At 52.3% G+C, this 27276-nt stretch overlaps 4 protein-coding genes across 4 annotated transcripts; 2 read left to right on the plus strand and 2 right to left on the minus strand.

The window, feature by feature from the left end:
- Positions 1-4398: 4398 nt before the first annotated feature.
- PG994_006993 (Reducing polyketide synthase PKS2) lies at positions 4399-11240 on the minus strand (the record flags this gene model as incomplete). The annotated part of the gene is made up of 5 exons (XM_066858402.1): positions 4399-5232; positions 5298-10174; positions 10245-10423; positions 10478-10862; positions 10958-11240. The coding sequence occupies 5 exons, from the start codon at positions 11238-11240 to the stop codon at positions 4399-4401; spliced, it is 6558 nt and encodes a 2185-aa protein (XP_066715344.1).
- Positions 11241-12810: 1570 nt separating this feature from the next.
- On the plus strand, positions 12811-13881 carry PG994_006994 (uncharacterized protein; the record flags this gene model as incomplete). The annotated part of the gene is made up of 4 exons (XM_066858403.1): positions 12811-12852; positions 12996-13385; positions 13444-13792; positions 13862-13881. 4 exons carry the CDS (start codon positions 12811-12813, stop codon positions 13879-13881), a joined length of 801 nt encoding a protein of 266 aa, XP_066715345.1.
- A 1472-nt stretch (positions 13882-15353) lies between these two features.
- PG994_006995 (uncharacterized protein) lies at positions 15354-16889 on the minus strand (the record flags this gene model as incomplete). Its single annotated transcript, XM_066858404.1, has 2 exons — positions 15354-16820; positions 16884-16889. 2 exons carry the CDS (start codon positions 16887-16889, stop codon positions 15354-15356), a joined length of 1473 nt encoding a protein of 490 aa, XP_066715346.1.
- A 2070-nt stretch (positions 16890-18959) lies between these two features.
- PG994_006996 (uncharacterized protein) lies at positions 18960-25502 on the plus strand (the record flags this gene model as incomplete). Its single annotated transcript, XM_066858405.1, has 6 exons — positions 18960-19162; positions 19237-19985; positions 20046-21890; positions 21947-23433; positions 23529-24307; positions 24356-25502. The coding sequence occupies 6 exons, from the start codon at positions 18960-18962 to the stop codon at positions 25500-25502; spliced, it is 6210 nt and encodes a 2069-aa protein (XP_066715347.1).
- Positions 25503-27276: the final 1774 nt, after the last annotated feature.

The raw sequence follows: 27276 nt of genomic DNA on the forward strand, positions 1-27276 counted from the left end.
CCTTTTTCTAGTAGTACGGCTTAATTTAAGTTATTCGAAAAGCTTTTAAGCTGTTTAAGGTGTTTATTCGGATCGTATAGTTTTTAATAGTTATTATCTTGTATAGTCTGGTTTATCCTTTTTTTTCTCGCTAAATTAAGACTTTACTCCGGAACGGGAGTATTAAAATATTTTAAATAGCTAGTTTATTTCGGGTATTTAGAGCTCGGTAGATATTGATATTTATATATATTTTTTAAAGTATTTTTATTATTTTCCGTATAGCTTTTCTTCGTGTTTAGATCTTTAATGACGGTAGTAAGTTCTTATCGATGCGAGGGTATATTTTAAATATAAGTAAGGTAAATATTAAGCCGTTAAGGCTAATTATATTGTTTAAAGTTTTAATTATTATTTAAAATATTATTTTAATATTTATATAATAACCGAGATTTTTTTATAAAATATTAAAGGTTTTATATAACGGAACGTACGCTTATTTAATTTTATTTATTATTTAATAAGTTTTAATAAGTATTTATTTATAAGTAATTCTTATTATTTATATATAGTTGCGAAACTTTCTTTAAAAGTATATACCCGGATTATATAAAATATAATTAAAGGGTTTTTAATATACGTATATTTAATATTTATAAAGGGTATTTTAAGTATTTCGTATATTAAGCGAATATAGAAATATAGCCGTTTAAAAGGATGTATTTAAATCGATTACGTGGAGTACGTTTTATCCGTTAATATAAACGATGTTTATAATAATTTCGTAATTAAAGTCGTATTTATTTTATAACGAGAATTTAAATCTTTATAATACCGGATCGTACGCTTAGTATTAAGAGCAGAACTTTTAGATCTCGTCGAGAATAGTAGGGTCGATATCGTTATAACCGGCGTTCTTTAGGAGAGTATAGAGCTTTTCCGTGCGAGGGTGTTTAAAACGTTGGTAAAGGTATCGAAGCTATTTTTCGGTAAAATGTAACGTCGTTTTCGTACGGCCGGTATTAAAGAACAGGTATCCTTATTTTTTAATTATAAGGAGTGTCTCGCTATCCTTTTATACAATAAGGTTAAGGATATTATTATAATACGTTTTAAGCCGGTCAGCGTTATATAGTAAGAATAGGAAAGGGGTTATAGTATTTAGGATATAATACCTTATTATTTTTAATAAGTTCCGTATATCGATTATTTTAATCGACGAGATAGGCTTTAAATTTCTGAACTTGATCTCGGCGCTTCCGGGGTTTAATCGATTCGTACGTTTAAGTTCTCTCGTATATAAGCCTTTATTTAAGGCTTTCCGATTGTTGAAAATAAGGCGGCGCCGGTATTTTAAAGCTCTCCTTAATAAGTCTGGCTATACGGGCTGCTAAGGTTGAATTGGTCGGCCTGTATAGTAGCTTCTAAATAGATATCCTCGTTAGTAAGCCGGTGGTAGAACGCGGCGTTCGTTAAGTAAGTAATGCCTTATCGTATATTTTCCGGATCGAGGTATTCGTATTTTTTTTTATTATTTTTTAACTTTTCTTTATTTTTTTCTTAGTTCCGGACGAACGTTTTATACTTGTTTTAGGAAAGGGGGCCTTATCCGATATTATTATATGTTTAGAGATATTAGTTCTTTGTTTAGGACTGCTTTTCGGCTAGGTGGTTTATCGATTAATAGCCTTACTTATAGCAGATTCGGTAGGTTTTTCGTTCGAACTTCCGGTTTTTATACGGTAATCTTAGTCGAAAGGTGCCGGCGGGTCGCTAGATCCTTTCTTATCCTAATGGTCGGCTATTATATAGTAATTTGCTGCCGTAGGCTGGTCGGTTTTTTTTCGTACGGTTATTTGTGAACCGTTTGTTAGTTAGGTACGTATTTATAGCCGGGTTTCGATATAGTTCCTCCGTTAAATATCGTTCCGATAATATCTAGTCCGCTGTTATATTTAACGATATGTGAAGGTTTAAAAATAACGCTTTATATGTTGGCTTTTAGTAGATAAGGGCTGGTAAAAGTTCCGGAATTTCTCGATAAGCTTTTACGACGGAGGTATGGAGAGCGATCTCTTTTTTAAATCCCTTTCCGAGGGCTTGTTATATAAACTGGAGTTTATTTAATAAGATTTTTAAAACCTCGATAAGTTATTTCTCGGCGTTCTTACTTTTTATTCGTGCGAAAGAAGTTATTATTTAATTTATAAAGTATTATGCGTAATTTATTATTATATTAAAGTGCGAGTTTATTAGATGGTATATCTTGTTTTATCTCTTTTTAGGTTTAATATAGTTAAGATAAAATACCTCCGCACGGCCGGAAAGAATGTTTAGGAAGATTATATAGTATTAGTTTTTTGGTATATCTAGCCGTCGGCATGTTTCGATAAATATCCGTACTCTGTTATAAAAGATATCGTACGGCTTGCCGGTATAGTTTTTTTTTTCTTTTATACTTTCGAAAAGGTAATAACCTTATTTTGATCGATTTTATTATTATAAATAGCTCGGCTTAAAGAGATATCGTATTTCGTAATATACGTTAGATTAGATAATCGTGCCGTCTAGTTCGGCGGTATCGGAGTTGGAGAAGGAAAAAGGAAAACGTCTTGCGACGCTCGGGTACTTAAGAATTTAGGGTTGGACGTCGGGCCTGGAGTATTTGAGACTCCGGGATTGAACGTCGGTTTTAGAGTGCTTTGTGGTGTCGCGAACGATTGCTCCGTACGGAGACCGGGTATTTCTCGCTTAGGCGGCGGTTCTTTGATTATTTGTTCTCGGGAAGAGTGTGGAACATCCTTTTTTCGGGTTTCCGAAGTCGGTTTTGCCGGTCGGTTTTATTAATGTATAGGATTAGCCGGTAATACTAGACTTATAAGTTTAGTTTTAAAAGATCTGTCTGTTAATATATCGATTCCGTGTTTTTTAAAGTAATTAAAAAGTTCTTTTTAAATATACGGTTAATTTAACCGAATTAGTATTCGGTTTATTCGTTAAACTTTATAATAAACGATTTTTTAAGGGAGGTTTTTTTTATTTTTAATATATAATATTTTAAAAAGTATTATACGAGGTATATTATAAGTAGTTCGGGTATTATTTTTTTAAAAAGTACGTTTAAAAGTTCGAATTCTTAAAAAGCGAGGTTAATATTTTTTTTTTAAATTATTAAAAAGATTCCGGTATTTTAAAATACTTTTTTATATATAAACGGTTTAGGGTTTAAGGTTATCGGTTTATTTAAGTTTAATATGTCCGGGCTCGATCTCGATTCGCCGATTACGATTAATTCTATTTAATAAGGGTTATTATTTTATAAATTATACGATAAGGTTATTTAGGTATATAATTATATATAGCTTAGTTAGTTTCGCGTATAATTCGGAACCTAGTCTCCTCCTTATAATATATACTCGGGAAAAGGGGTTCCTCCTTATATAGTTAATTTAATTCGGCTCTTCCTCCGAATCTCTAACGGGCGGAAATTCTCGGGGCTCTTTTAGCACGGTCGCCCTTATATCGGTAAGGGCGTAAAACCGTCTCTTTACTTTTGCTAATTTATAATCGCTACGGGTAACTATTAATTAATATTAAATAGGCTTTTATATATACGGTAGTTCCGGTTTTAATCGGGGTTTAATTATTTTTATTTTATTATTTATATCTATTTTTAATACGAGTTATAAGGGGTATCGTATACCCCCTCTTAATAAAATAGGAAAGGGGTTCGTACGCATAGGTACGTAATACCTCTTTTAAAGTAATATAGACAGCTTTAGTTCTAACTATTCTAATAGCTTATAAATTAAAATATATTAAAATAATCTTTATAATTTAATAAATAAAGAATAAATCTTTTAATAAAATAATTATAAAATATTTAAAAATTTTATTTTATAAAGTATTTTATAATAAATATAAAATTAAAAACCTAGTTTAATTTAATAAAAAACTAATTAAAGTACACGGTTACGTATTAATAATGTTTCTATACAATTTAAAGTGTTCAGTTCGACCGTATATTTAGTTAAACCGCGGATTACGTTACCCGATCATATTTCTTTTTGCTCCACGACAGATCGGTCCCGAAGAGATGGATCTGACAATTATGCTTAGCAATCAAGCAAGCCAAAACAACAAGCCAAAGGAGCAGGGGAATTCAGCATGGAAAGAGATCCTGTCATTGCAAGAGTTCAATATTAGCTATTACTATGAAGAAACCTGCCTAATGAATGAATGAGAATATGCAGATAAGGCAAGTATGTACCTGAAACCCGACATGACAATCTCCCCGACCAGATGCATGCGTCCATCAATCCAAATGTGCACAACGATAAGTAACGTACAAAATACACACTAATAATGCCAACCATCTATATGCTTTCCTTATTCCCATATGCCAAGCCCAGTCCTAAGCTAAGCCTTGCTGGTGCTCTTGCTCACGATGAGCGCCGCAAGCTCCGTCACGTTGGCCGCCGTCAGCAGCTCGAGGATCTGCAGGTTGGCCCCCAGCTCGCGCGTGATCCAGTTGCGCACCTCGATGGCCGTCAGCGAGTCGAGCCCGTAGCTCGTCATGGACCGCTGCGCGTCCACGTCCTCACGCGCCACCGAGAGCACGTCGCTGAGTTTCTGCAGGATCCCGCGCGTCGCCACGTCCACCTGCTCCTCGGCGCCCTTGGCCGCGCGGTACGCGTCGCGGTATGATACGATAGCGGCGGCACTGCTAGCAGCACCTCCGGAAGCCGCGAGTTCGGCTAGTGCTGTAGTTTTGAGGTGGGCGAACCGCGGATCGCTGGCGTAGTACGGGAGCGCGCCCGTGGTGCTGTTGGGCCTCAACTTCAGGCCCGTCAGGCACTGGGCCGGGCAGTTACCAGAAGTGGCGACGGCCAGTAGAGCCAGCACCTCGGCCTCGGAGACGGACTCGTCGCCGAAGTTCTTGAGGATCTCCTCCTCGCGCTTGGCGTTCTCGGCGATGTATCCCGCGCCCGTGACGGCCGTCAGGTCCAGGGCAACACCTGGCAGGCCTTGACGGTTGCGGTAGGCCGCGAAACCATCGAGGAAGGTGTTGGCTGCGGCGTAGGCGGCCTGACCACGACTGCCAAGGACACCGGCGGCTGAGGAGAAGAGAACGAAGTAGTCGAGCTTGGTGTTGGCTGATGCCAGGGCGTTGTGCAGGTTCCACGTGCCGTCGACCTTGGATCGTACGGCATCCGTGAAGGACTCGTGCGACATGTCTTCGAAGACGCCATCCTATGATTCGAAGTGATGTTAGTAGATGTAGAGAGAAGTAACCTGATTGAGTATATGTGACTTACGTGAAGAACCATGGCGGCGTGGACCACGCCACAGATAGGCGGAAGCGTCGCCGCGCACTGGCTGACGAGCAGGCGGACCTGCTCCTCGTTGGCGACGTCACACGTCTTGACCACGATGGCGGCCTTGCTGGCCGACTCGCGGATGACCTTCTTGACCTTCTTGTCGCTGCCGCCGCTGCGCGAAACCAGCACGATGTGGCGCGCGCCGCGGGCCACCATCCACTTGGCCATGCTGCGACCGAGGCCTCCCGTGCCGCCGATGATGACGTGCGTGCCGTCAGGGTTGAGGCGGGCGCCGGCCGCCGAGTGCGCGACCTTGACCTGCTCGCTGGCCCGGGGCGCGACCACGACGGGGTGGAAGGCGCCCTGCTGCACCATCTGCAGGCCCTTCTGCAGGTCCGAAACGGGCAAGGCGACGACGCCGCTCAGAGGCTTGAACGCGCCCTGCGCGAACGCATCGGCCACGGCGCCTAGTGCGGCCGCCATGACCTGAGGCCTAGCCGTCGCCAGCTTGGGCATGTTGATGGTCGTGAAGGTGACGTTCTCCGACAGGTGGCTCTTGCTGCCGCTGCCGCTGCCGTCGTTGCGGCCGCTGAGGGAGCTCTGGATCTCGACGATGCGGCCGAAGGGCGCGACGCACTCCCAGACCTTGGCCTCGTCAGCCGCCGAGCTGCCGTGGGTGTTGCCGCACGAGCTGGTGAGGACGGCGTCCATGCCGTGGCCCTGCGTAGCCGCGCACACCTCCTGCTCAAAGTACAGGCTGGCCATGCACAAGACGCGCGCCGCCTCGACACCACTCTTGGTCACGATATCGCGTCGCTCCTCGTCGCTGACGACGACGTAGGTGTCGGCACCCAGGTGCTGCGCGACGCGCACCGCGGCCAGGCCGGCGTCGCCGCTGACCTGCACCAGCACCTTCTCGCCGCGGCGGACACGCGCGACCTCGGCGAGGGCGTAGTAGGCGGCCCCGAACGCGTGGGGGACCAGGGCGGCCTCCTCGAGAGAACAGGCCTTGGGGATGGGGATGGCGCTGGTGCCGGGCGCGCGGGCGTGCGTGCCCAACTTGGCCTCGGTCAGCAGGCAGACCTTGTCGCCGACGCCGACGTTGGTCACGGCCTTGCCGGCACGTGTGACGATGCCGCTGCAGGGTCGCATCGGCAGGGGCGCGGAGGCCTGGTCGTTCATTATGGAGGCCACGTCGTCGGGGCCGAGGCTGCTGGCCTTGACTTCGATCTCCACCTCGTCATCGCTCAGGGGGCTATCGCCGGCCGTAGAATCCTCAAAGTAGAGCGCGTCGAGGGAGCCGTCGACTTCGGTCGCGAGCTGGATCTGGCGACCGGGCTGGGCGAACATTTGCTGGTAAGGCACCGAGGGCCCGATCTCGCGGTGCACGCGCAGGTCCATGTCGACGTCGGGCACGATGCGGGGCACGACGAGCACGCCGTCCTGCTCGGCGAACTCGACCTCGCCCTCGGGGTTGTCGGCCAGGACGGTGCGACGGAAGGCGTCCTCGATCAGCTCGGCCTGGCCGTCGGTGTCGAGGCAGCTGTTGGGCTCGAGGTCGAGCGTGACGGCGATCTTGCCCAGCTCGGAGCGCGCCGTGCGGATGAGACCCAGCGCCATGTTGGCGTCGGGGTTGGTCGGGACGCGCGCGGCGCCTCGGGTCACCCACATCAGACCGCCGCTCTGGACGATCAGCTGCTGCACCTTCTCGAAGTTGGGCTGGCTGATGGACGCCAGCAGGGGCTCGTCCAGCTCCGACAGGACGACGAAGAGACCCGAGTAGTCGCTAAGACTGTCGAGCGAAGACACGGTGGCGGTGATATCAATATGCTGCTCAATCACCTTACACAATGCCAGCACGAGCGCGTCGTCGTGCGACCGCTCCGTCACGATCACGACGCGGCGACCGTGCGTGTCGATGTGGGCCTTGCTGACGCCGTTGAGCTGGGGCTCGCGGGTCTGCTCCCACTGCACCGAGAAGCAGAGTTCGCGCGGCTGCGTCGGCTCGAGCCGGGCTCGCCGGACCGACGACAGCTCGACGCCAGCCATGGTGACGAGGGGCGTCTGCGTAGACTCGCTGCCGCCGGCGGTGGCCGGGAAGAGGAGCTCGGTCGTGAAGGTCTCGGTCCGCTCGTCGCGACTCGAGTTGACGACGAACTTGCGGCCCTCGGTCGCGCGGTCGTGCTGGCCCGACCGCAGGTTGACCTGGATCTGCTTGATGGCCGAGGCGAGCTGCGGCAGCGCCGTGCCCTCGATGCCGCAGCCGACCTGGGTCACCTGCATCATGGAGTCCAGGAAGGCCGGATGCATGACGTAGCGGCTCTCGTGCTCCGACGGCATGCGGAAGTGCGTCTCCATCTGCGAACACTGCACGCTGCAGCTGTCGCCGTGCACTGCGATGTTCTTCATGGTCCAGAACTCGAGCGGGTACGTGGTGCCCTCGGCGCCCATATTGAGGTAGAACTGCGCGGCGGGCACCTGCATGGCGTCCTTGGGGATCGTCTGGCGGCGGGCCTTGGGAGGCGCACGCAGGGCGTTGGCAGCTGTTGTCGACAACACCGGCTTGGCCTCGACGGAGCCGCGCACATGCTCGAGCCAGCCGCGCTGCGGCACGTAGCTGGTGATGTGGAACTCGTCCTTGGGCGCGCTGCCGCTGCTGTCGCGGCTGGGCCGGAAGTTGACCATCATCTCGACCTGCTGGTCCTCGAGCAGGAAGAGGTGCTCCTTGACCTTGATATCCCGAAGCTCGAAGCCGGCCGCGTCGATGCCGAGCATGACGGCGCGCTGGCTGGCGGCCTCGATGATCATGGACAGGAAGCTGGACATGGGGAAGACGATGCGCTCCTGGAAGATGTTCTCGCGCATCCAGGGGATGTCGTCGAGGCGGATGAAGTTGCGCCACGTCGGCTCGAGGTCGCTGCTCCAGTCGGCCAGGACGCCAAGCAGGTCGTTGCGCGGGAAGGGCTTGAGCCGGTGCTGCTTCGAGATGCGGCTCTCGTACCAGCAGCGCTGGCGCGACCACGGGTAGGCGTAGAGGAAGGGGATGAGGACCGGCTTCTCCATCTCGGCGCGGTTGTGGTTGACGTTGAAGAAGTCCATGCCCTCGTAGCCGCGCATGAAGAGCTGGCCGGCCAGTTCGAGGCACGTCTCCGTGGCATCGCGGTTCCGCACGAGCGCGGACAGGTACGACGGCATCTTGGGTGCGGGAAGCCCCAGGGCCTTGAGCGACTGCATGATGGGTCCCTTCAGGGCCGCGGCCGGGCCGATCTCGATCAGGAGCTCGGGCGAGGCCTCCTGGCACATCTTCTGCAGCGCCCGGCTGAAGCGGACCGGGTTGGTCAGGTTGTCGACCCAGTACTGGGGCCCGAGCTCGTCGGTGCGGATCTTGCGCGAGCGGACCGACGAGTAGAAGTCGACCGAGCCGTCGTTGTCGCAAAGCTTGACGCTGGCGATGGCGTCGTGGTACGAGTCCGCAATCAGCTGCATGTGCGGGCTGTGGTAGGCCACGTCGACCTGCAGCTTGCGGTTGAACAGGCCGCGCTTCGTGAGGTCGGCGCCAATCAGGTCGATGGCCTCGGCGTCGCCCGAGACCGTGGTGGACTCGGGCGAGTTCTCGCAGGCGGCCACGGCGCGCAGGCCGTGGGGCAGCTGCTTGAGGATCGGCTGGAGCTCATCGGCGCCCATGCCGACCGCCATCATGGCGCCCGCGACGTCGGGGTGCGTCTGCTTGAGGTGCACAATGGCCTGGCCGCGGTAGTAGGCGGCCGACATGGCGCCCTCCAGTGTCAGAGCGCCGGCCGCGTAAGCGGCGCCGATCTCTCCGCTCGAGTGGCCGGTGACGGCCGAGGGCTTGATTCCCCACGAAGCCAAGAGGTCGACCAGCGCGATCTGCACCGCACTGCAGATGGGCTGACTGATGTGTGCCTTGTTGACCTGCGATTTCTCCTTGGAAGCCAGGAGCTCCTCCAGCAGCGAGAAGTCGGAGCCGATCCGCAGCAGGTGCTGGTTCGCCCGCTCGATGGCCGACGCGAAGACGGGGTGCGACGCCAGCAGCTCGCGGCCCATGGCGTGCCACTGGGCACCCTGGCCCGTGAAGACGAAGGCGACCTTGGGCGGCTTGGCCGACGCGCGCCGCGGGACGGCGTCGGCGCTGTTGAGCGCCACCGCCAGCGAGCTGCAGACGTCGGTGACCAGGGCCACGCGCCACGGCATGTGCGACCGGCGCTGGCACAGGGTGTAGGCCAGGTTGCGCGGCATGGTGGTCTGGTACAGCTCGGCGTGCTGCTCGAGGAAGATGCCGAGCTTCTCCATGCTCTGGCGGAGGGCGGCCTCGTCGTTGGCGCTGAGGACGAACAGACGCTTCAGCATGATGTGGTCGCTGGTCTTGGCGATGTCGAAGAGCGAGTCTTTGTCCTCTGCCGGCGCCGCTTGCAGGATGGCATGTCCGTTGGAGCCACTGTATCCAAAGTTGTTGACGCAGACATACTGTTGGTTGAACCCAATCGGCTTTTGTCTCGTGGGGATCTCCATGTTCCACTTGGTGAGTGGGATCTTTGGGTTAGGCTGCTCAAAGTCGGCGTTCGGCACGATAAACCCCTTTTCCAGCATCAAGGCTGCCTTGATGACGGAGATGATGCCACTGGCGTTCTCCAGATGACCGATGTTGGACTTGACGGATCCAAGCTGGAGAGGATCCTGGCCGGACCGCCCCTTGCTGACGGCCCGGAAGATGGCCGTGGCTTCGATCGGGTCACCCACAGCGGTGCCCGTGCCGTGCGCCTCGAAGAAGCCGACCTTGCTCGGTTCAATCTTGGCTTGCTCCATCACGTTGCGTACCAGTCTCTCCTGCTCTTCCGAGCTCGGCGCGACGATTCCTGGGAACATCAGTCAGTACGGATAATCAGGATGTTTGTGATGGTGGCCAAGAGCAGACGTAGTACGTACCAACTGTTCTGCCATTATGGCTGAGTCCTGTGTGCGCAATCACGGCGCGGATGTGGTCTTTGTCCTCTAGTGCCTTGTCGAGAGGCTTTAATATAACACACCCAACGCCTTCTCCTCGGGCGTAACCCGACTTGGCTCGGTGGTCAAATGCATATGTTTTGCCGGACTCGGCGAACAGCCTGCGAATGGTCAGCTTTCGACAGTTTCTTTAGGTGAGACTTGTTCATACATACCTTAACTTGGCCATGGAAACCCAAACATCGGGCTGGGTAATAAGATGTGATGCGCCGACGATGGCTTGGTCGGACTCCCCGTTACGAATACTCTGCACCGCCATGTGGAGCGCGTGCATGCTCGAGGAGCAGGCGGTATCGACCGTAAACGTCGGGCCGCGCAAGTTGAAGAAGTAGGCGATGCGGCCCGCCAAGAAGGCGCCCTGGGCACCCGTGGGGTCGTACATGGGCGCATCGTCGAGGTCGCGCAGGTTGCCCATGCGGTGCTCGTTGTCCGGCCCGCCTATGAACACGCCGACCCGCTTCCCGGTGATCTGCTCTTTGGGGATTCCGGCATTCTCGATGGCTTCGTAGGTGCACTCGAGCATAAGCCGTTGTGTGGGATCTGTTGTTGCCGAAGTAGAGGGTCAGGATCACGATAGTAAGAAAAAGCAAGTAGAACGAAAGGCAAAGATTAAAAAGCAAGGGTCATCATCATACCCATAGTCTCTGCTTCCTTCTTCGTCATGTCGAAGAAGCCGGGGTCGAACATCTCCAGATCTTGTGATATGAAATAACCTCCTTGTGAGTTGATGGTACCCTTCTTCTCCGGGTTCGGGTGGTTGTAGGCATCCTGGTTGAACCGGTCTTTCGGGATCTTGGACCACCCGCTCCGACACTTGGTCAACAGCTTCCAGAAGTCGTCCGGGGTCGACACATCGCCCGGCAGGCGACAGGCCATGCCAACAATGGCAATCGGCATTAACTCGTCGTTGGACCCCATGATGTTTGGATTTGGAAGCTAACAAACAAATACAAGAAACGAACGGCAACAACAGTGGCTGAACTGGAATACCAAGTGGGATATAGGGCAAGTCAGCATGTATAGGTTGGGTTTCAGTGGTCATATATGGAGAGTCGAGATATACTGATTGCGATGCTGCTTGGCCCCAAGTGCTCCACTGGAAACGCGCTCAATAGTCTCGGAGGATTCGTCCCTCTGCCGCTTCTTCGCAGGACAGTCTTCTGCTGGCGTCGGTTGATGCGAGCTAAATGGCAGGCCCGACGAGTAAGTGCCAATGTGACATGTGCCCAGTTCCAAGTGTAAGTTCACGGAACAGACACCGCGGAGACAGTCCTGGGCCCCCTCGGATCAACTGCGGAGCAGCGAAGACTAAAGACGCCAACATCCCGGGTATGAAGGCATGAAGCACGATACGGTCCGAGCAGGGCGTGTGGGCTGCTGCGAGTTTCCCACCAGGGGGGCCTCTTGATGGGGGTCATGGACAGTACGGGCGCGGCGGGTGCCATACGCGTCCCAGCCATAGACTCGATTGCTAATCCAGACTGATGGCCAGGCATGGCATGACTTGGTCGGAGAAGGTTCTCTACGTCGTAGACGCCTTCACACCGGCAACAAGGGGCACCCCTGGCCCGACCTGGAAACCCTGAGTCCTGGACGAACACATGTCGATAGACCGGGATTGTTCCAACGTGCAGGGTGGAATTAGGCATACCGGACAGGAGAATGGAGAAAGTCGGGAGTTGGGTGTTGCGGCGGGTCATGGTTCGGACATCCAAGCTTTGCGCCAGCGAGGGCCACTAGACCGAAGAGGAGCAGGTACATTGGTAATGAGAAATCTAAAAGTTGGCGCCGCCTCGGATGAGCTTAAGGCGCCCTGGCGCCCTGACTGTTGCTTAGTCGTCGTCGTGCTAGATCTTCCGAGGGCAAATCTAGTGTTTAAAATTAGCCATGGCAGACCAGCCACCATACCTAGCGTCGGCTCCCACAATCCCATCCCATTCCAACTCATCTGCATTCTTATCCGGAGGACCAATGGACCAATACGTCCAGACTCCAGCCATCGCTTGCCCACGATCAGCGTGCTTCCCTGCCGGTTCTGGGCAGATGGGTAAAGTCTAGACGGCTGCAAGTCAACTGGCCTGTCGGGGCCGGCGAAGACTCAATGCTTGTATCGGTTAGCGTAACCCAAATCGCCAAGATGGGACGGCCACAAGACGGTCCAGTGCTGACTAACCGACCGCTGTCGTGTGTGCGAGTATGTCGTGGGAGGGGGCTGCAACTAGGCCTCGACTAGAAGGTAAGTGCCGAGAGGGACGACGACGGTTTGATAGGGGAAAAGCTAAAGGGACGTAATGCCCGGTCTTGGAGCCCGTCTCGGAGAGTACTTATACAATATGACTCTCGTCGTTTTCATGAATCAGACTGAAGGAGAAGAAGAATCTGATACGCCACGCCAGAACACGCCAGGAACACCTACTATTTTACAGACTTTTTCTCTCAATACACCACCAGCACAGCGCCCTCATCTCCACCAGCTCAACTATCCACCATGAAGTTCCTCTGCTTGCCCGGTGCTTACGGAAGCGCAAAGGTAGGAAAACAACCTTTACACAAGAAATCGAGTCGCACTGAATCCACTCTATGCATCCATGGGCCAATGACTGACGATCTCCTCTCCCGAGAACAGAACTTCGGCGTCCAACTTGGACCCTTCGCGAAACACGTGGAGGATAGGGGTTGGCCAACTTCACCTACACCCAAGGAGTGCACGAGGTGGACCCGCCAGCCGGGTGGGAGCACTACTTCGGCGCGCGACCGGTCTATCGCTTCATCGACTGCACCAGCGGCGACGGCGGTGACGCCTTCGAGATTCTCCGGCGTGTGCGGCATATCCCCCGTGGACTGACGCCTGAGGCGACGCTGCGACTCTTCAAGAAAGAGGATGACGAGGTCTTTGACACTACTAGTGCCCAAGAGGCCCTCGAGGGCATCTTCAAGACCATCGACGAGGACCCCGAGGTAGACGCCCTGATCGGATACTCTGAAGGTGCCATGTTGGCGGCCTCTATCTGCTGCGAAGAGAACAGGCGATTCGAAGAAGAGGGCATTCCCAGACGCATCAAGGTATGTACTACAGCCTAACCTAGTCTCATCATCTTCAGGCAGCTACTCACTCATCTAGTTTGCCATCTTCTTTGCCGGCTCACCGCCCCTCGCCATCGAGGACGGCGAGTGCGCCGCCAAGCTGGCCGACGAGTGCGGCCCCGTCATCGACATCCCGACGCTGCACGTCTTCGGCACCAACGACCCGCTGGTCTACTGCGCCGTGGCCCTGTACAACTCGTGCAACCCCGACACGGCCGAGCTCTACGACCACGGGCTGGGCCACCTGGTCCCCCGCGACGCCGACAACGTCGAGCAGCTCGGCGACATCCTGCAGAAGATCCTCAAGAAGATTCAGAAGGCTGAGACGGCGGGCACGGGTACGCCCTGCAGCGAGTTTACCGAATTCAGCGACTCGACCGATTGCAGTAAGTCTGACTAAAGAAGTACTTAGTGGACGTCATCATGCGAGACTCGTTAGTGACTGGTGTATGCAGGTGTGGGCGCGACGGCATAGATGGGTGGAGGGACGGCATAGATGGATGGTGGGACGGTATAGATGGGTGGCGGGAAGTAATAGGAGTAAGGTAGGATTAGGGATGGTGGATTGGAGAGATTGGTTCTCGCGGACGGTGTAAGGATTTTGACTTTACCACTACATGGCCACTGCAGATAACATACCACATAAGAATTGAAGCAATGCATCGATTTCACGCGAACTCCAGCAGCTCTTGCACATCCCCTATCCGATAGACAGTAGTCTCTCGCGGACGGTGTAAGGATTTTGACTTTACCACTACATGGCCACTGCAGATAACATACCACATAAGAATTGAAGCAATGCATCGATTTCACGCGAACTCCAGCAGCTCTTGCACATCCCCTATCCGATAGACAGTAGTCTCTCGCGGTCTCAGGTAAGCTAACTGCCAACATTTTTGGATCAAGTGAAGTTGAAATAGACTCCCCCTGACCTGATACTGCTGCATTAGTGCAAGGGAAATCCGGATAGCCGTTCATGCTAATCTGGATCTGTCTCAAGAGTTGACCTAGAGCGGCACCACCTTAACCAAAAGCGAATGTCCATGATGCGTGCAATTACTGGATTCAACTTTGACATGTCTCACCGACCTGGCTCGACTGCCCAAAGTGGCGATCGGAATAGTCCAGGTGCTTCCGGAGGTGCTGCATTTGGAGCTCGTTTAGGCCTCCGGCTCTCGCTAGCGATTCAGTTTAGCCACTGGCGCTCTGCTCTGATTCAGCACCAATACGACTGGCCAACTCACCAAGTAATCTCCACGACAGCACACCTGGACCCAAATGTATCTGGAATGAAATAGACCTACCATTACTGACATCTAACTCCTTTGCGCGCGACACTACAGTCGCGTTACTGTAGGGTAGGTCGGGAAGGAGGCCTCTGTGAGTGCTCCAGGTCGGTGTCCTCTTCCCCGCACTTCGGGATGGTTACCACTGATCAAAGTGATCAAAGCAAATTGACAGTCCAAACTTCATCCAGCGGTTCTACATGCCATGCAGTCCTGGTCGGCCTTGACGCTTGACAAGCGAGCCATTTCTATAGGGCAGGGGTAAGCGTGGCGTTAGTGATCGCATCGTAATTTCCGCCGCCGACGTATCCAGCTACTATGATAAGGAATGAAATGTTATGTAACTCGAGAGGGAAGCACGGGATTGGCATCTTCTAACCTAGTGGTGTCTCGGTGTGGTTCTACAGCTAGGTAATGGCTTATCTTATCTCTTCATCAGAAGACAGCAAGGGAAAGCCACATTCAATTGACCGCAACAAAAGCCATCACCATTTCTTCCATTTTGAATTTTGGTCCGCAAGAATTCAATTGTCTATGTATGTCTGTTTCTCTGTTTCAAGTCGCTGACAAGATACAGGACGTCGCTTTCGCATTATCAAGACATGACGCCGGGGAAACAGAAACGGTAGGAAAATACGCAAAGTTACGAACGTCAAGCTCCCTACAGCATGGCGGCGAGAGCAGCCACGACGGGGGCGACGACAGCGGCCGCGCCCAGGGCCACCGACGAAGCCGCGCTCTTGCCGTCTTCGCCGCTGCCGCTGCTGCCGTCCTTGTTGGAGGGGGCGTCGTTGACCTTGGCGTCGGGCATCTCGACGAGGGCGAACTGGGCCGTGACCTGCTTGCCGTTGGAGTCCATGATGTTCTGCTGGAACTTGTAGTCCATGCTGTCGAGCAGCTTGCCCTTGTTGTCGAGGCTGACGCCGTCGTCCATGAAGCCCTGCGCCTGGCTCGGCAGCTCGGGGATGGCGCTGAAGTCGCTGGCGAAGCCGTTGCTCTTGCCGAGGATCAGATCCGAGCTGCACTGGGGCGGCTGCACCACCTTGAGGCTGTCCGTCTTGATGTTCTTGATCTTGTCCCAGTCGATGGAATCGTACTGCTTGCTCAGATTGTCAAAGTCCTTCATGAGCTCGACGTCGCTCGACTCGGTGTCTTTCGTATTCATCATCTTGACCAGGCCGAACTTGTTGGCCTCCTGCGTGTACTCGAAGACGATGCCGCCGGCGAAGGTCTTGACCATCTCGTCGCGGCCGTACATGGCGGCGATCTCGTTGAAGGGGCGAGGCGAGCCGACCGGCTCGTTGCAGCCGTGCTCGGACCAGAAGATGGGCAGCGACGTCTGGGCGAAGTCCTTGACCAGCTCCGGGTAGCCCGACTCCTCGAAGGTGGCGTCGCCGCACCACGAGTAGATGTTCACCGCAAAGAAGTCGGCGCGCGACATGTCGCCCTCCTCGTCCTCGATGCTGCAGCCCAGATAGTTCCACAGGTCGACGACGCTGTCCTTGCCGGCGCCCGAGGCGGAGCGCGTGTCGGTGGCGGCGTAGCCGACGGCGATGAAGCGGTCCGAGTGCTTCTTGATGTACTGCTTGAGGTCGCGGGTGACGGCGCGGATGTAGGGCGGGTTCTCGCGCGCCTGCTTCTTGTCGTCGATGACCTCGTTGCCCGCGAAGAAGGCGATGACGTTGCTGTAGCCCTTGAAGGCCTCGACGACCTTGAAGATGTTCTCGAGGTAGCCGTGGTGGTAGGTGGACTTGGCGTTTTCTTTATTGATGTGCGTGTTCACGACGGGCGAGTTGACATCGAGCATGAGGTAGATGCCGGCGTTGTTGAAGACGGTGACGCACTCGTCGTGGTTCAGGTCGGCGTGCAGGTTGTAGACGCGGATGACGTTGGCGCCGAGCGACTGGATGACGGCGGCGTCGCGGCGGCACTGGTCCGGGCGCGAGAGCGGGTCGAACTTGTCGGCGCCGTCGCTCTTGAAGGCCGACTGGCCGCCCGGCTGGTAGGCCAGGCCGCGGATCTTGAACTCGCTGCCGTTGCCGGTGAAGTAGAACTGGTTGCCCTTGATCTCGATCTGGGGCAGCGCCGCCGCCACCGTCGCGCCGAGGGCGACTAGGGTAGTAGACAGCTACAGGATCAAATTCATTAGCATGGTTCCATTCTTGAATTTAGAATACTGTGGCGGACTTACACGCATAGTAAGTTGGAGTCCTCGCGGTGCAAGGAGACGTCAAGGAGTACTGATTATTATATAGTATTGAGTTCGGGGAATGGCGAGGGCGATACAAATAAAACGCAATAGCAATTCAGTAAAAAAAATGAGTAAAATATAGGTCTAAAAGAGTGACTTGAAAAAAGGTTTGGCGAATGTTGCCGTTCTGATCTGCTTCGTAGGTTTGCCTCTCAGAAGAAAAATATAAGGGATCGAGGAGAATGTCGAGAATAACTGGAAGAAGGAATTCCTCGGGTTCAAATGGGACATGACAAACGGCTTGAGACTTCGAAAGGATCCCGGTTCCCCCTTCTTTTCGTTTTCTTCATATTGGCGAGAGTGTTCCAAGAGAATACCAAGAGCCCAAGACGTCGCCAAGCAAATGCGTGCCCGTGAGTCGCTCTCCAAGAGCGCGCATGAAATAAGGCCAAGCGAATAGGGAGGCTGCGCCCTTTTGCCCAGCAATCCAGGGGCGGACTTGCTGAAGTTAGCAGCGTTAGTAACAGCTACGGGCGACAAGCTGATGGGTTGTGGCGATCATTCATTCTGGGCAGGCTCTGGGCAGTCTTGTCCCATCTCCAAGGTCGGCTTGGCTGGCGCCGCACACATAACGTAAAACAAGGATACGAGTCGCGGTCAGAAACGACAAGACGAAGCAGATGGCCATCATCTGCCCAAACCTGAGACCAGATTAAAGTCAACGTCTCGGCCCCCCGTTTTTGCTCATCCTCGAACCACAGTTTCTCTGCTCTTTTTCATTCTTCGTCTGGTTTTGCGTCGTGTCGCGTCTTGTCGCCGGGGCTGCTGGTGCAGTGCCGAGCCGCTACCGACAAATTCGCCCCAAGTTTTCAGGCGGCAAATCCTTCTTTTGGTTCTCAATCCCGTATGGAAATCGAATGAAGTGATCAGAAAAAGGATAGGAAGAGATTGCGACGAGCACAATAGGATTCTCTCTCCTGTGCGCCTCGCATAGCATCTAATTTTCCCTTGCTGCCTGCGAGTAGAGAGGGTAGACAGGATTCGGTCGCTTGTGTGATTAGCAGTCAAGAAGGAAGCAGAACGCTGTGTCTCATTTTGCTTCCTTCTTGGCAACGAACAGGCTCTGTCGTCTCATATGCTAGATGCGTATTCTACAGGCCTCTGTGATGTAATAATAAAGCTCGTCAATTCAGATATCTAGTGCTACTGATATTCTGAGGACAAAGGGCGACAAGCATGTTTGTTGATGTCGAATCTGTTCTGTTAAATTTAGCTGTCACTGTTGGGTAATCTAATGCTCAGCTGTCGATGTTATTTTAGTGGGCACTCAAGTGTACAAGGGGACTTCTCCAGGCAGCTGGTTAAAATCGTCCTGCACCGCCAACCCGCCTAGAGCAGCTAACAGAGAATTGACCGACTACCTGCATGTCGCCAAAAATGGAACAGTATTCAATTATCCAAACAGCGATACCATCCAGAGGCTCCAAGCAAGATGAGTCTGTCACGCTGGTGCTTTGGTCTGCCTTCTGAAAAGGACGGGCCAGTTGTGATGCAGGAAGAATCATTCGGCCAACGGACACATCTTCGATCACTTTCAGTATGGTCCCGTTTCAGCTATCCCACGCGCCGAGGTGAATGCCTGTGCTGGTATGCCGGTTGGCCAGCTCCAAGTGGACCACCCGTACACAATCACCGTCGCCTCCGAGACTTCGGAATGGAATCCGGTCTGTCGCCGAAAGCCAAGGTTATACTGAGAGTGCCAATACTGCTTCGAGTGCCGACCATGTTCACTTCGTACGAAACGCACTTGCTTCGTGCCTCACAGCGCCATCTAATTCTGTCCACTCCGATCGAGTCGCTTACGAGCGGCCTCTTCTTGTCAGGTGACCGATGCACTGCTTACTGCCAGCCTCATGTAGCGGAGACGACCAATCGTTTCTGTCTTCCCCGCGCGGTAGCCTGGCTTGAAGACCTGATTTCTCGTGGGAGATTTCGCGTCAAAGCTGTTTGAGAACTCAAGGCCTCCTCTCTGCACATCATTGATTTCATTGACTATCTCCTCTCGAAGCCTCCATCATGAGCGACCAGGCTCTTGTGAGGCTTCCACGCCCATCTCTTGCTGCTGCCCCGCCCCGAGATGACGGCGCAGTCAGCTCGTGGGGTCCTGCCGGGTCCGGGGACTCAACCATCACCCAAGGCACCCCATTTGATGATGAACCTTCTGGTGAGAACTATGTACTGAGCACGTTGTCACCCGGGGACGGTGCTATGGCTCCTCTGTGAGTATCCATCGCACATACAATCCAGGCCAGTCATTCGCGAGGTGTCCTCATTCTAACTGTCTGCGCCGCAGACCCGGCACAGTCATCGCGCGATGGCGCAACGAGATCGAGTCGTTGAGTAGTGAGCAGCGTGACCGGTTCCTGCGCGAGCTGCCGGGGGCTGCTGGTATCCAGACGTATGTTGACTCCGTCGGCGGTCTCATCAGTGACAAAGTCAAGAATAGTCGGTCCCTACGAGTTGGACGCTGGATCGCGCCCTTGGTAGAGCTCGTGAATATGAGCAAGCCCTTTGCCGACGCCCTGAATTCGGTCTATCCTCCGGCCGGCATGGTTCTTGGTGGTGTTTCATGCGTCCTCTCCATGAGCAAGAGGTATGTCGACTACCAAGAAGCCATTCTTGCTTTCCTCGTCAAGGCGTGCAAAAATCTCGGCATAATCGATCGGTACAAAGCAGTCTTCCCCGAGACTGAGGAAATGCAGCTCGCTCTGATGGATGTTTACGGAGACATCATTCAGTTTTGCTCCCAAGCGTCAAAACTTTTCCTCGATGATAAGGGGAAAAACAGGATGACTGCCGTTCCCTTCTTCAAGTCACAACTCAAGACCTTCGAGGCAGGTTTTGGCGAACTGGGAAAGGACTTCGAAACTCATCTGGGAGTTTTTGACAGGGCCGTCATGTTGGGCTTGGGCAAGATGGCTACCCATCTCCAGAAAATGCAGCTCATGGGCTTGGAGATGCAGGTCCACTCCCATGAGGCCGACAAGCGCCATCGTACGGAAGAAGAAGAGCGCAGAATCAAGGCACTCGCCAAGGATCAAGGTAAGCAGTGTGCGCTCAGTCGATAAGGAGGCGATCATGGCAGCGCTGACAACGACAAAGATGAGTTTCGTCAACGTATTTTAGACTGGATATCTACTCTCGAGTTCAGAAAAGTACAAGACGAGAAGCTGGAAAACACCTTGCCCGGCACCGCGCAGTGGCTACTCGAACACGACATTTTCAAAAGCTGGAAGTTGCGGTCGCATCCGAACCTTCTATATCTACACGGCAAGCCAGGATCCGGAAAGTCACATCTGGCGGCGAGGTTAATCCGAGAACTCGACCTTTGGTGCCGTGAGCATAACGCAAGCCTACAGGAGCTGGAGAACCAACCGAGATACGCTTTGGCTTATGTGTATTGCACTGCCAACTTGGCGGAAACTTCCAGTCACAAAAACCTGGACCGAACGTCAGAGACGACGGGCGGTGCAGGGGCAATCCTCTCCTCGATCCTAAGACAGCTTTACAGTTTCCTTCCCAAGAACCATGACATCGACCTTCTCAAAGGCCTCTATCGCGAGAATCAGGCAAGCAACCCTGTGACTGAAGATATGAGGGAAGGTATTAAACTGGTTGTGGCCAATTTTGCTAGAGCTTTCATCGTCATCGATGGATTGGACGAATGTAACGGTTTCAAGGAGATCGAATTCGAAAACCTTTGCTCCTTTATCTGTTCCTTGGCCTCTTCAAGTACAGTCAGCACCCCGGCAAGTGTCATCATATTCAGCCGTCCCGGTTATTCCGCCATCGAGGACGCCCTTGGTGAAGCTGCTTCTATTCAGGTGGATATTGGGGCAAACCAGGCCGACATTGACACCTTCATTACCGAGCGGACAAGGAATCTCACTTCAAATTCGATCAATCTCCAAGATATCAAGAGCACGTTATCTGGGAACGCTGATGGCATGTTCCTTTGGGTCAAGCTGGCAGTCGACTCAATCAGGAATGAGAGAACAGACAACAAGAGAAAACAGGCTGCAAGAAACATGCCCAGAGGTCTTACCGGTCCCTATTCAGCTGCACTCAACCGTATCATGGCCCAAGAGGAATCCGTGAAGGTGTTGGCTTTCAGGGCTCTACTCTGGATTGCGAACTCGCAGAGGCCATTGACCAAGCCCGAGCTGCTGGATGCACTGAGTATAGAGCCGGGAATGACAGATCTAGAGCCTGGAGACAGGATCGATGACCTGTCGCTCGCCAAAGACTGTGCAGACCTAGTTCTATTCAGGAATGGCCGATATAGTCTCGTCCATTTTTCTCTCAAAGAGTATCTCACACATCAGCCACTCGGAGGGTCCGAGTCCTTCGCTGAGTATTGGGACATGCAGTCAAAGTCCCATGCTATTCTAGCCGAGCTGTGCCTCACCTACCTGATGTTTGACACGTTTAAAATAAGAAGAGTCAAGACTGAAAAGGATAGGAAAGACCTAATGGAGAACTATCCATTACTGGGCTACTCAGCTGCATACTGGGGCAATCACGTCGCAAAGGTGGCCGCTACCGAGAAAACCATGATTTTGTCATTGGCCAAATTATTTCTAGAAAGCAATAATCTTCTCCATCTATGGGGACATGTGGTGTCGGCTGCAATTGTTGAGCCACTGGGCCTGCAGCCTCTCCACCTCATGTCTTTCTTCGGTCTAACTGAGCTTTTGCCTTTCTTTGATCCGAACGAGTTGCAGCTTGACTTGAAAGACCAACATGGGCAATTCCCTCTTGACTTGGCGTTTAGAGTAAGGCAGAAAGTCATGGCTGAATGGCTCATACGTCAACATGAGTTGTCAACCTACAAAATAGAGGGCAAACTACCTTCTAAGTACCCCCTACTTTGGTTGGCGGCACGGAACAACTGGGCTGATATCATCGCCAAACTACTCAACATGGGCCTTGATAAGAACCAAGTGGGTTGGCATTCCCCCCAGGGACAACGACTCTGCAAGAGTCAATTCGGTGCGGCTCAGATGAAGCGGCACTGTCGCTTATTGATGCTGGAGTTGACGTCAACATCCAGAATAGCACCGGCGGGACTGCACTCATGATAGCAATCGCCTTGCAACGGTTTCGATTCGTTCATGCCCTTCTGGATAGGGGAGCAGATATCACCTTGTTTGATACAGACGGACGCAATGCTCTGCATTATGCGATACGATACAGCCTTGGGAATCTACCACCGAGAGTTACTGGATCCAATGCTGATAGTGTAGCAAAGCTCAATACGAATACAGGTCTGGGCTTAGCGACAACCTTTGGGGGTCATGATCTGATAGGCGTGATACTCGATCATGGAGCCGACATCAACCGTCCTGACAAGACTGGAACCACTCCGTTAGCCATTGCCTCTTCTACGGGTGATCTTACTGCTTTGAAGATCTTGCTCTCGCGGGGTGCCCGAATAACGACCAGAACTGGTACCAGATCGTCTATCTTTCATCAACTATTTTTAGCACCGCCGTCCAGACGAATCAATGTGCTCATATGGCTTTTGCAGCACGGTGACGAGTATGGGGAATCTAGGCAGATCCAAGCACAAGAAGCTGGGGAGTCGCTCGAGCCAGGATCGTTAACGGCAGCACTACTATTCACTCAGGATTCCAGCGGGCGCGCTCCGCTGCAGAGGGCTGTTTCGTGTGGTGACGTACAGGCCACGAATTTGCTACTTGAGACTCCGCTCCGGAAACGCCTATTGCTGCAACAAGGAGACAAATGCCTGAAGGAGGCACTTGAGCTGGGCCATTTCGACTGTAGTCAAGTGTTGCTCGATGCTTGTAGTGACGTTATTCCTCAGTTTCCATCGCCCAATGAGCCTCTGATGGCGTATGCTGCGAAGTCGGGAAATGCTGCTCTGATCCCCCTCGTCCTCAGCCATGGTGGGAGTCCAAGTACGACCAACGATCTAGGCGAAACTCCTCTTCTCGTTGCAGTCGACGAGGGCAGAGTGGACTTTGTCAGGTCATTGATTGAACAGGTGGCAAATGTCGATTACTATCACAAGGCTGACGCTGGCGAAATATCACTCCATTGGGCAGCTCAAGACGGCAATCTTGAGTTGCTAGAACTCTTGCTCCCTTACTATGAGGTCGACAAATATCTGGGGGACGTTAATGGGAACTGGCCCATCCACCTGGCTGCCGCGTGCGGGGAACTCGACTGTGTGAAGGCTCTCATCAATTTCGATTCGGACGGTTCGGGTCGCCGCAACGGTGCAGGTGATACCCCTCTCTACTTGGCGGCCCAGAAAGGGTCAAAGTCTGTTGTGGACTACCTTCTCGGAACCGCCAAAGTTGACGTCAACGCCGCAAATCGATTTGGTAGTACGCCATTACATAAAGCTATCATTGATTACAGAACCGAGGTTGCTCTCTCTATAATCTCCTATGGCGCATCGCTATCTGTTGCGGATGAAGCAGGCTGGACAGTACTGCACTATGCAGCCGAGATGGGTAATGAGGTAGTCGCACGATGCTTATTGGATCATGGTTGCGAGCCACACCCGAGACGTCGGACGGGAAAACGCCGTTTTACCTGGCAGTCGGATTTCAACAGGTTGAGGTAGTGGAGCTTTATCTCTCACGGGGTCTTGATGAAGTTGTTCGGCGGCGCGGTCCAGGACGCAACTGCGCGCTTGCCGCTGCTAAGGCCGGGAACCTCAATCTGTGGCTCGAAATCGTCGGCATGGAAGAATCCTTGGCACATGACGTCGATGAAGACTACGACGGTGCTCTGGCCATTGCCTCAATCTTCGGGCAAACTCACATGCTGAGGTTTATACTCACCTCAGGCCTCGATGTCAACAGCGTGGGCGCAATGCAAAACTCGGTACTCCAATCTGCGGCACATTATGGAAATCTTGCTGCTGTGCAATATCTTTGCCAGGAAGGTGCCAGCCTTGATCATCAAGACTCTTACGGCCGCACGACCCTTCACTGGGCCTTTATCGATGGATATGAGTCCTGTCAGCGAGCATTGATTGATGCCGGCGTTAACCAACTGATCCGCGATGATCTTGGGTTTCTTGCCAGAGATTATGACCCCTACCTGGCTGTTGCTAGATCGACGAGCAAACATAGTGCCCGGAATCTCTCATGGTCAACTGCTTGCAAGTTCGTCATTGAGTCGATTCGAAGTATCAAGATCAGCCAGACTGCATCTGGCGACGGGACAAACGCTAAGCTGAGAAACGACTTGAGCGTACTATCAAATGCGCTTTATCTGCTCAGGGATCTGCAGACAGCTGCCATAATTGAGCTAAAACGGCAGCTTTCGGTTGAATGGGAGTATACCTGTGGTATATATGACCAAGAAGTTGAGAAGGACGAGACCTGGTACAGTTGCACCCATTGCGGCATAATGCTGTGCACCCAGTGTTACAGCCACTGCGAGTCAGCCAACCCACCCTTTGCACGCCCATTACTAGTCGATCAACTGGAGACTATGGAGCGTGAGCTTGTCCTTGTTCGCAAGGTGCTGAGACCCATTGCGCACTCCGGATACTACACATTGGTTCAGGTCCTCAGCACCGCCCCAGGGTTCTGGGCATGGGTGGAAATGAAGGCTGAGAGATACGATGATTGGAAGGCGGATTGCGAAAGGGAAAGGTGGAACTTCAACCAGTCGGAAATTCCAGGATGGGAGCTTATAGGCATTTTGAGTCTATTGAGAGACGAACTCAACACAAAAGTCAAACCTCCGGTGCCAAAGCCTTCTCTTTCAGAAACCTCATTGGCATTGGATGTGGGCTTACGTCTCAGAAGTCGATTACGAACATTATATCGTTACTACTCTCCCGATCTAGAACGAAATCCATACGGATGCGAGGGCCATGAGTATTTGAAAATCACGCCTGTGGCGGAACTCCCAGACGACATGAAGGCCATGTTAGACTCGGAGAACAATCTCACAGAGGTGTTCTTCGAGACAGTAGAGAAGAGGTACAACGAACGAGCGCGTGCATTAATCGTACCGGATGATGACACACAAATCCAAGGAATCATCACCGAGCCCTACAGTTATGAGAGGTCTGTAGCTGACTTAATCTCTACTGGAAATACCCAACATGTGGATTTGGAGCTGGAACTACCCGAGGAGCATACGGAGGCGAGTAAGAATGAGGGTAGCATGTCGACATCTTCCACAGCGTCATCCGAAGGGCCATGTTCCATCGTGGACAAGTTTGCCGAGGAGGATTGGCAAATCTATAATCAGATTGGGTCGATCCGACGTGATCTTCTCATGCAATGGAAGGCCAATCAGTTGGGGAGGAATGATAAGGCACAAAAGGAACAGGAAACGGTACTCGAGACAGCATGGCAGCTGGCGCAAGCTATTGGGTACCATGGAGTGCTATTCGAATCCCTGGAAGATTTGCATAGAGAACGCATGGACGAGTTAACGGTAAAGGCATCGTCTGGCAAACTCTCTTTCCGAGCTGGAAGCGGCGGACAGTGCTGCGGTTGTGTCGGGCCGTTCAGACACAAAGTCGACACCGGCATGATGATCCAGATATATCTGCCTGTTTAGATACTGGACCATTTAGAGCACCTGGTGTTCGCGGCAAGCCCAGGCAACTTCCAATTGCCAGTCCGATTCGAAGGCAATTTCAGGCTGTAGTTCAAAGCACCTCGAAGAATCCCCGACTACCTTCCTCCTCAAACCTCTGCCTGCACCTTCCTGAACTCATTGCACTTTCGATGCTTGGCCATGATGAGCTGATGTTGCATCAATTTAAGCAACTCATTGCTAGACCTTTGCCAGCATTATTACTCTCATTGTCAGATGATACCAACTTCATCGAAGCCTTCCACCACCATGGCTTCCCCTTCAGCCATCCTCGTCTCCACGGCTCACCGCGTATACACCACCACCTACCGCGTGGCAGTAGTACCACTGCTCCCAGCCCATAGCAGGTAGGTAGCCCACCTAGTCATGTCAACCTTCCTGTGCCACGTGCTTATATACGGATACTATAGTAATCAGACTTGATGATGGTGATGAAGCGCACTATGTAGGTTGAGAAACTCGCCGGCTAGTTGGCTCTGGCGGGGCTGGCAATGTAGGGCTGGCAATGTCGCTCGTGTGCTAGCTGGGCACCAGAGGAGAATGGTTAGCAGTAAGGGAGGGGGGGTTGAAAGCCAAGGGGGGCACTCCGTGTGAACGACTATCACTCCTTTATTCCTAGAACCAGATTGCCAGAAGGAATAAAGTGGCCGGGGTCTTGCTGCATTCGTCCAATCCTGTGTATTATTACCTACTTAGGTAAGTATGGAATCATCCTGGGAGACTCATTGAACTATCTGCCTTCATTGTTTGCAATGCCGCTTGTCACTGCCTTGGCGCGCATCATCCATGCATGCCAAACTCCGTTTCCGTGATGACATCCCTTCTTCATTGAATCCCCTTGGCATGATCATGGGGGTGTTCACCTGAGTCCAAGTTCTTAACGGGGAAGAGAGTGATGGGAATGCCAGCTCCAATCCTGGAAGAAATTCATCGATGTCCATGCTGTGTAGCTCCGCTATCGAGATAACCCTTTCCACCACCCGGGTCCAGAAAGGCCTCGTTTGGGCGACACACTTGTGTTCAATTCTTTCGAACAATGAATGCAAGTCCAGCCCTGGAAGTGAGTCTGCAGAGGCTCTATATGCTGCTTCGCTGCCAGTGATTTCCCCGCTTCTCTGTATGGCAGTGAAAGCTGCGTCGGTACAGTCCAAAACTTCAAGAGAGCGCTTCATGATGCTGGTGCTGAGGTCAGTTTCGACCAAGCTCTCAAGGAACACCCACAGCCAGGACTCATATTTGCATAGGCCGTCTGCTGTAAACCTACCCTCTTTTTTATAGCGGTCGATAGCATTCTTGTGTCCCACATCTTCAATATCATCATCTCGAAGATAATACTCCTGGTGTTTGACGTGATATATCTTTGCGTATGGATCCGCTCCATACTCCAACATCAGCGAAACCACTCCACTCTCAAGTGGATGGGTGAATGTTTGGCTAGGGTACCGCAACCAGTCGTAGTTGAGAAAGTGACGCCACGGAGTACTCTCAGATGGCAGGTCTGATACACACCGTTCGTTGGGATCACATCCATGGGCTAGTAAAACCCTCAGAACAGGTATAATTGTGTAGGTGGGCTTGGAGTAATCAAAGAACAAGTATAATACTGTTCTAAGGATTGGCTTTTGTAAGGGTCGGAAGGTAGAAAGGTACCCAGGGATGCGTCGTGCCATATAGTCCAGATATCCATCATAATGGGCGTCCAAGACGAATTGCTGCATGACGAGAGTGCCGTGAA

Source organism: Apiospora phragmitis, assembly GCF_038363925.1.
Source record: "Apiospora phragmitis strain CBS 135458 chromosome Unknown utg000007l:1.0-2108841.0:1.0-2111359.0, whole genome shotgun sequence".
Lineage (NCBI taxonomy): Eukaryota > Fungi > Ascomycota > Sordariomycetes > Amphisphaeriales > Apiosporaceae > Apiospora > Apiospora phragmitis.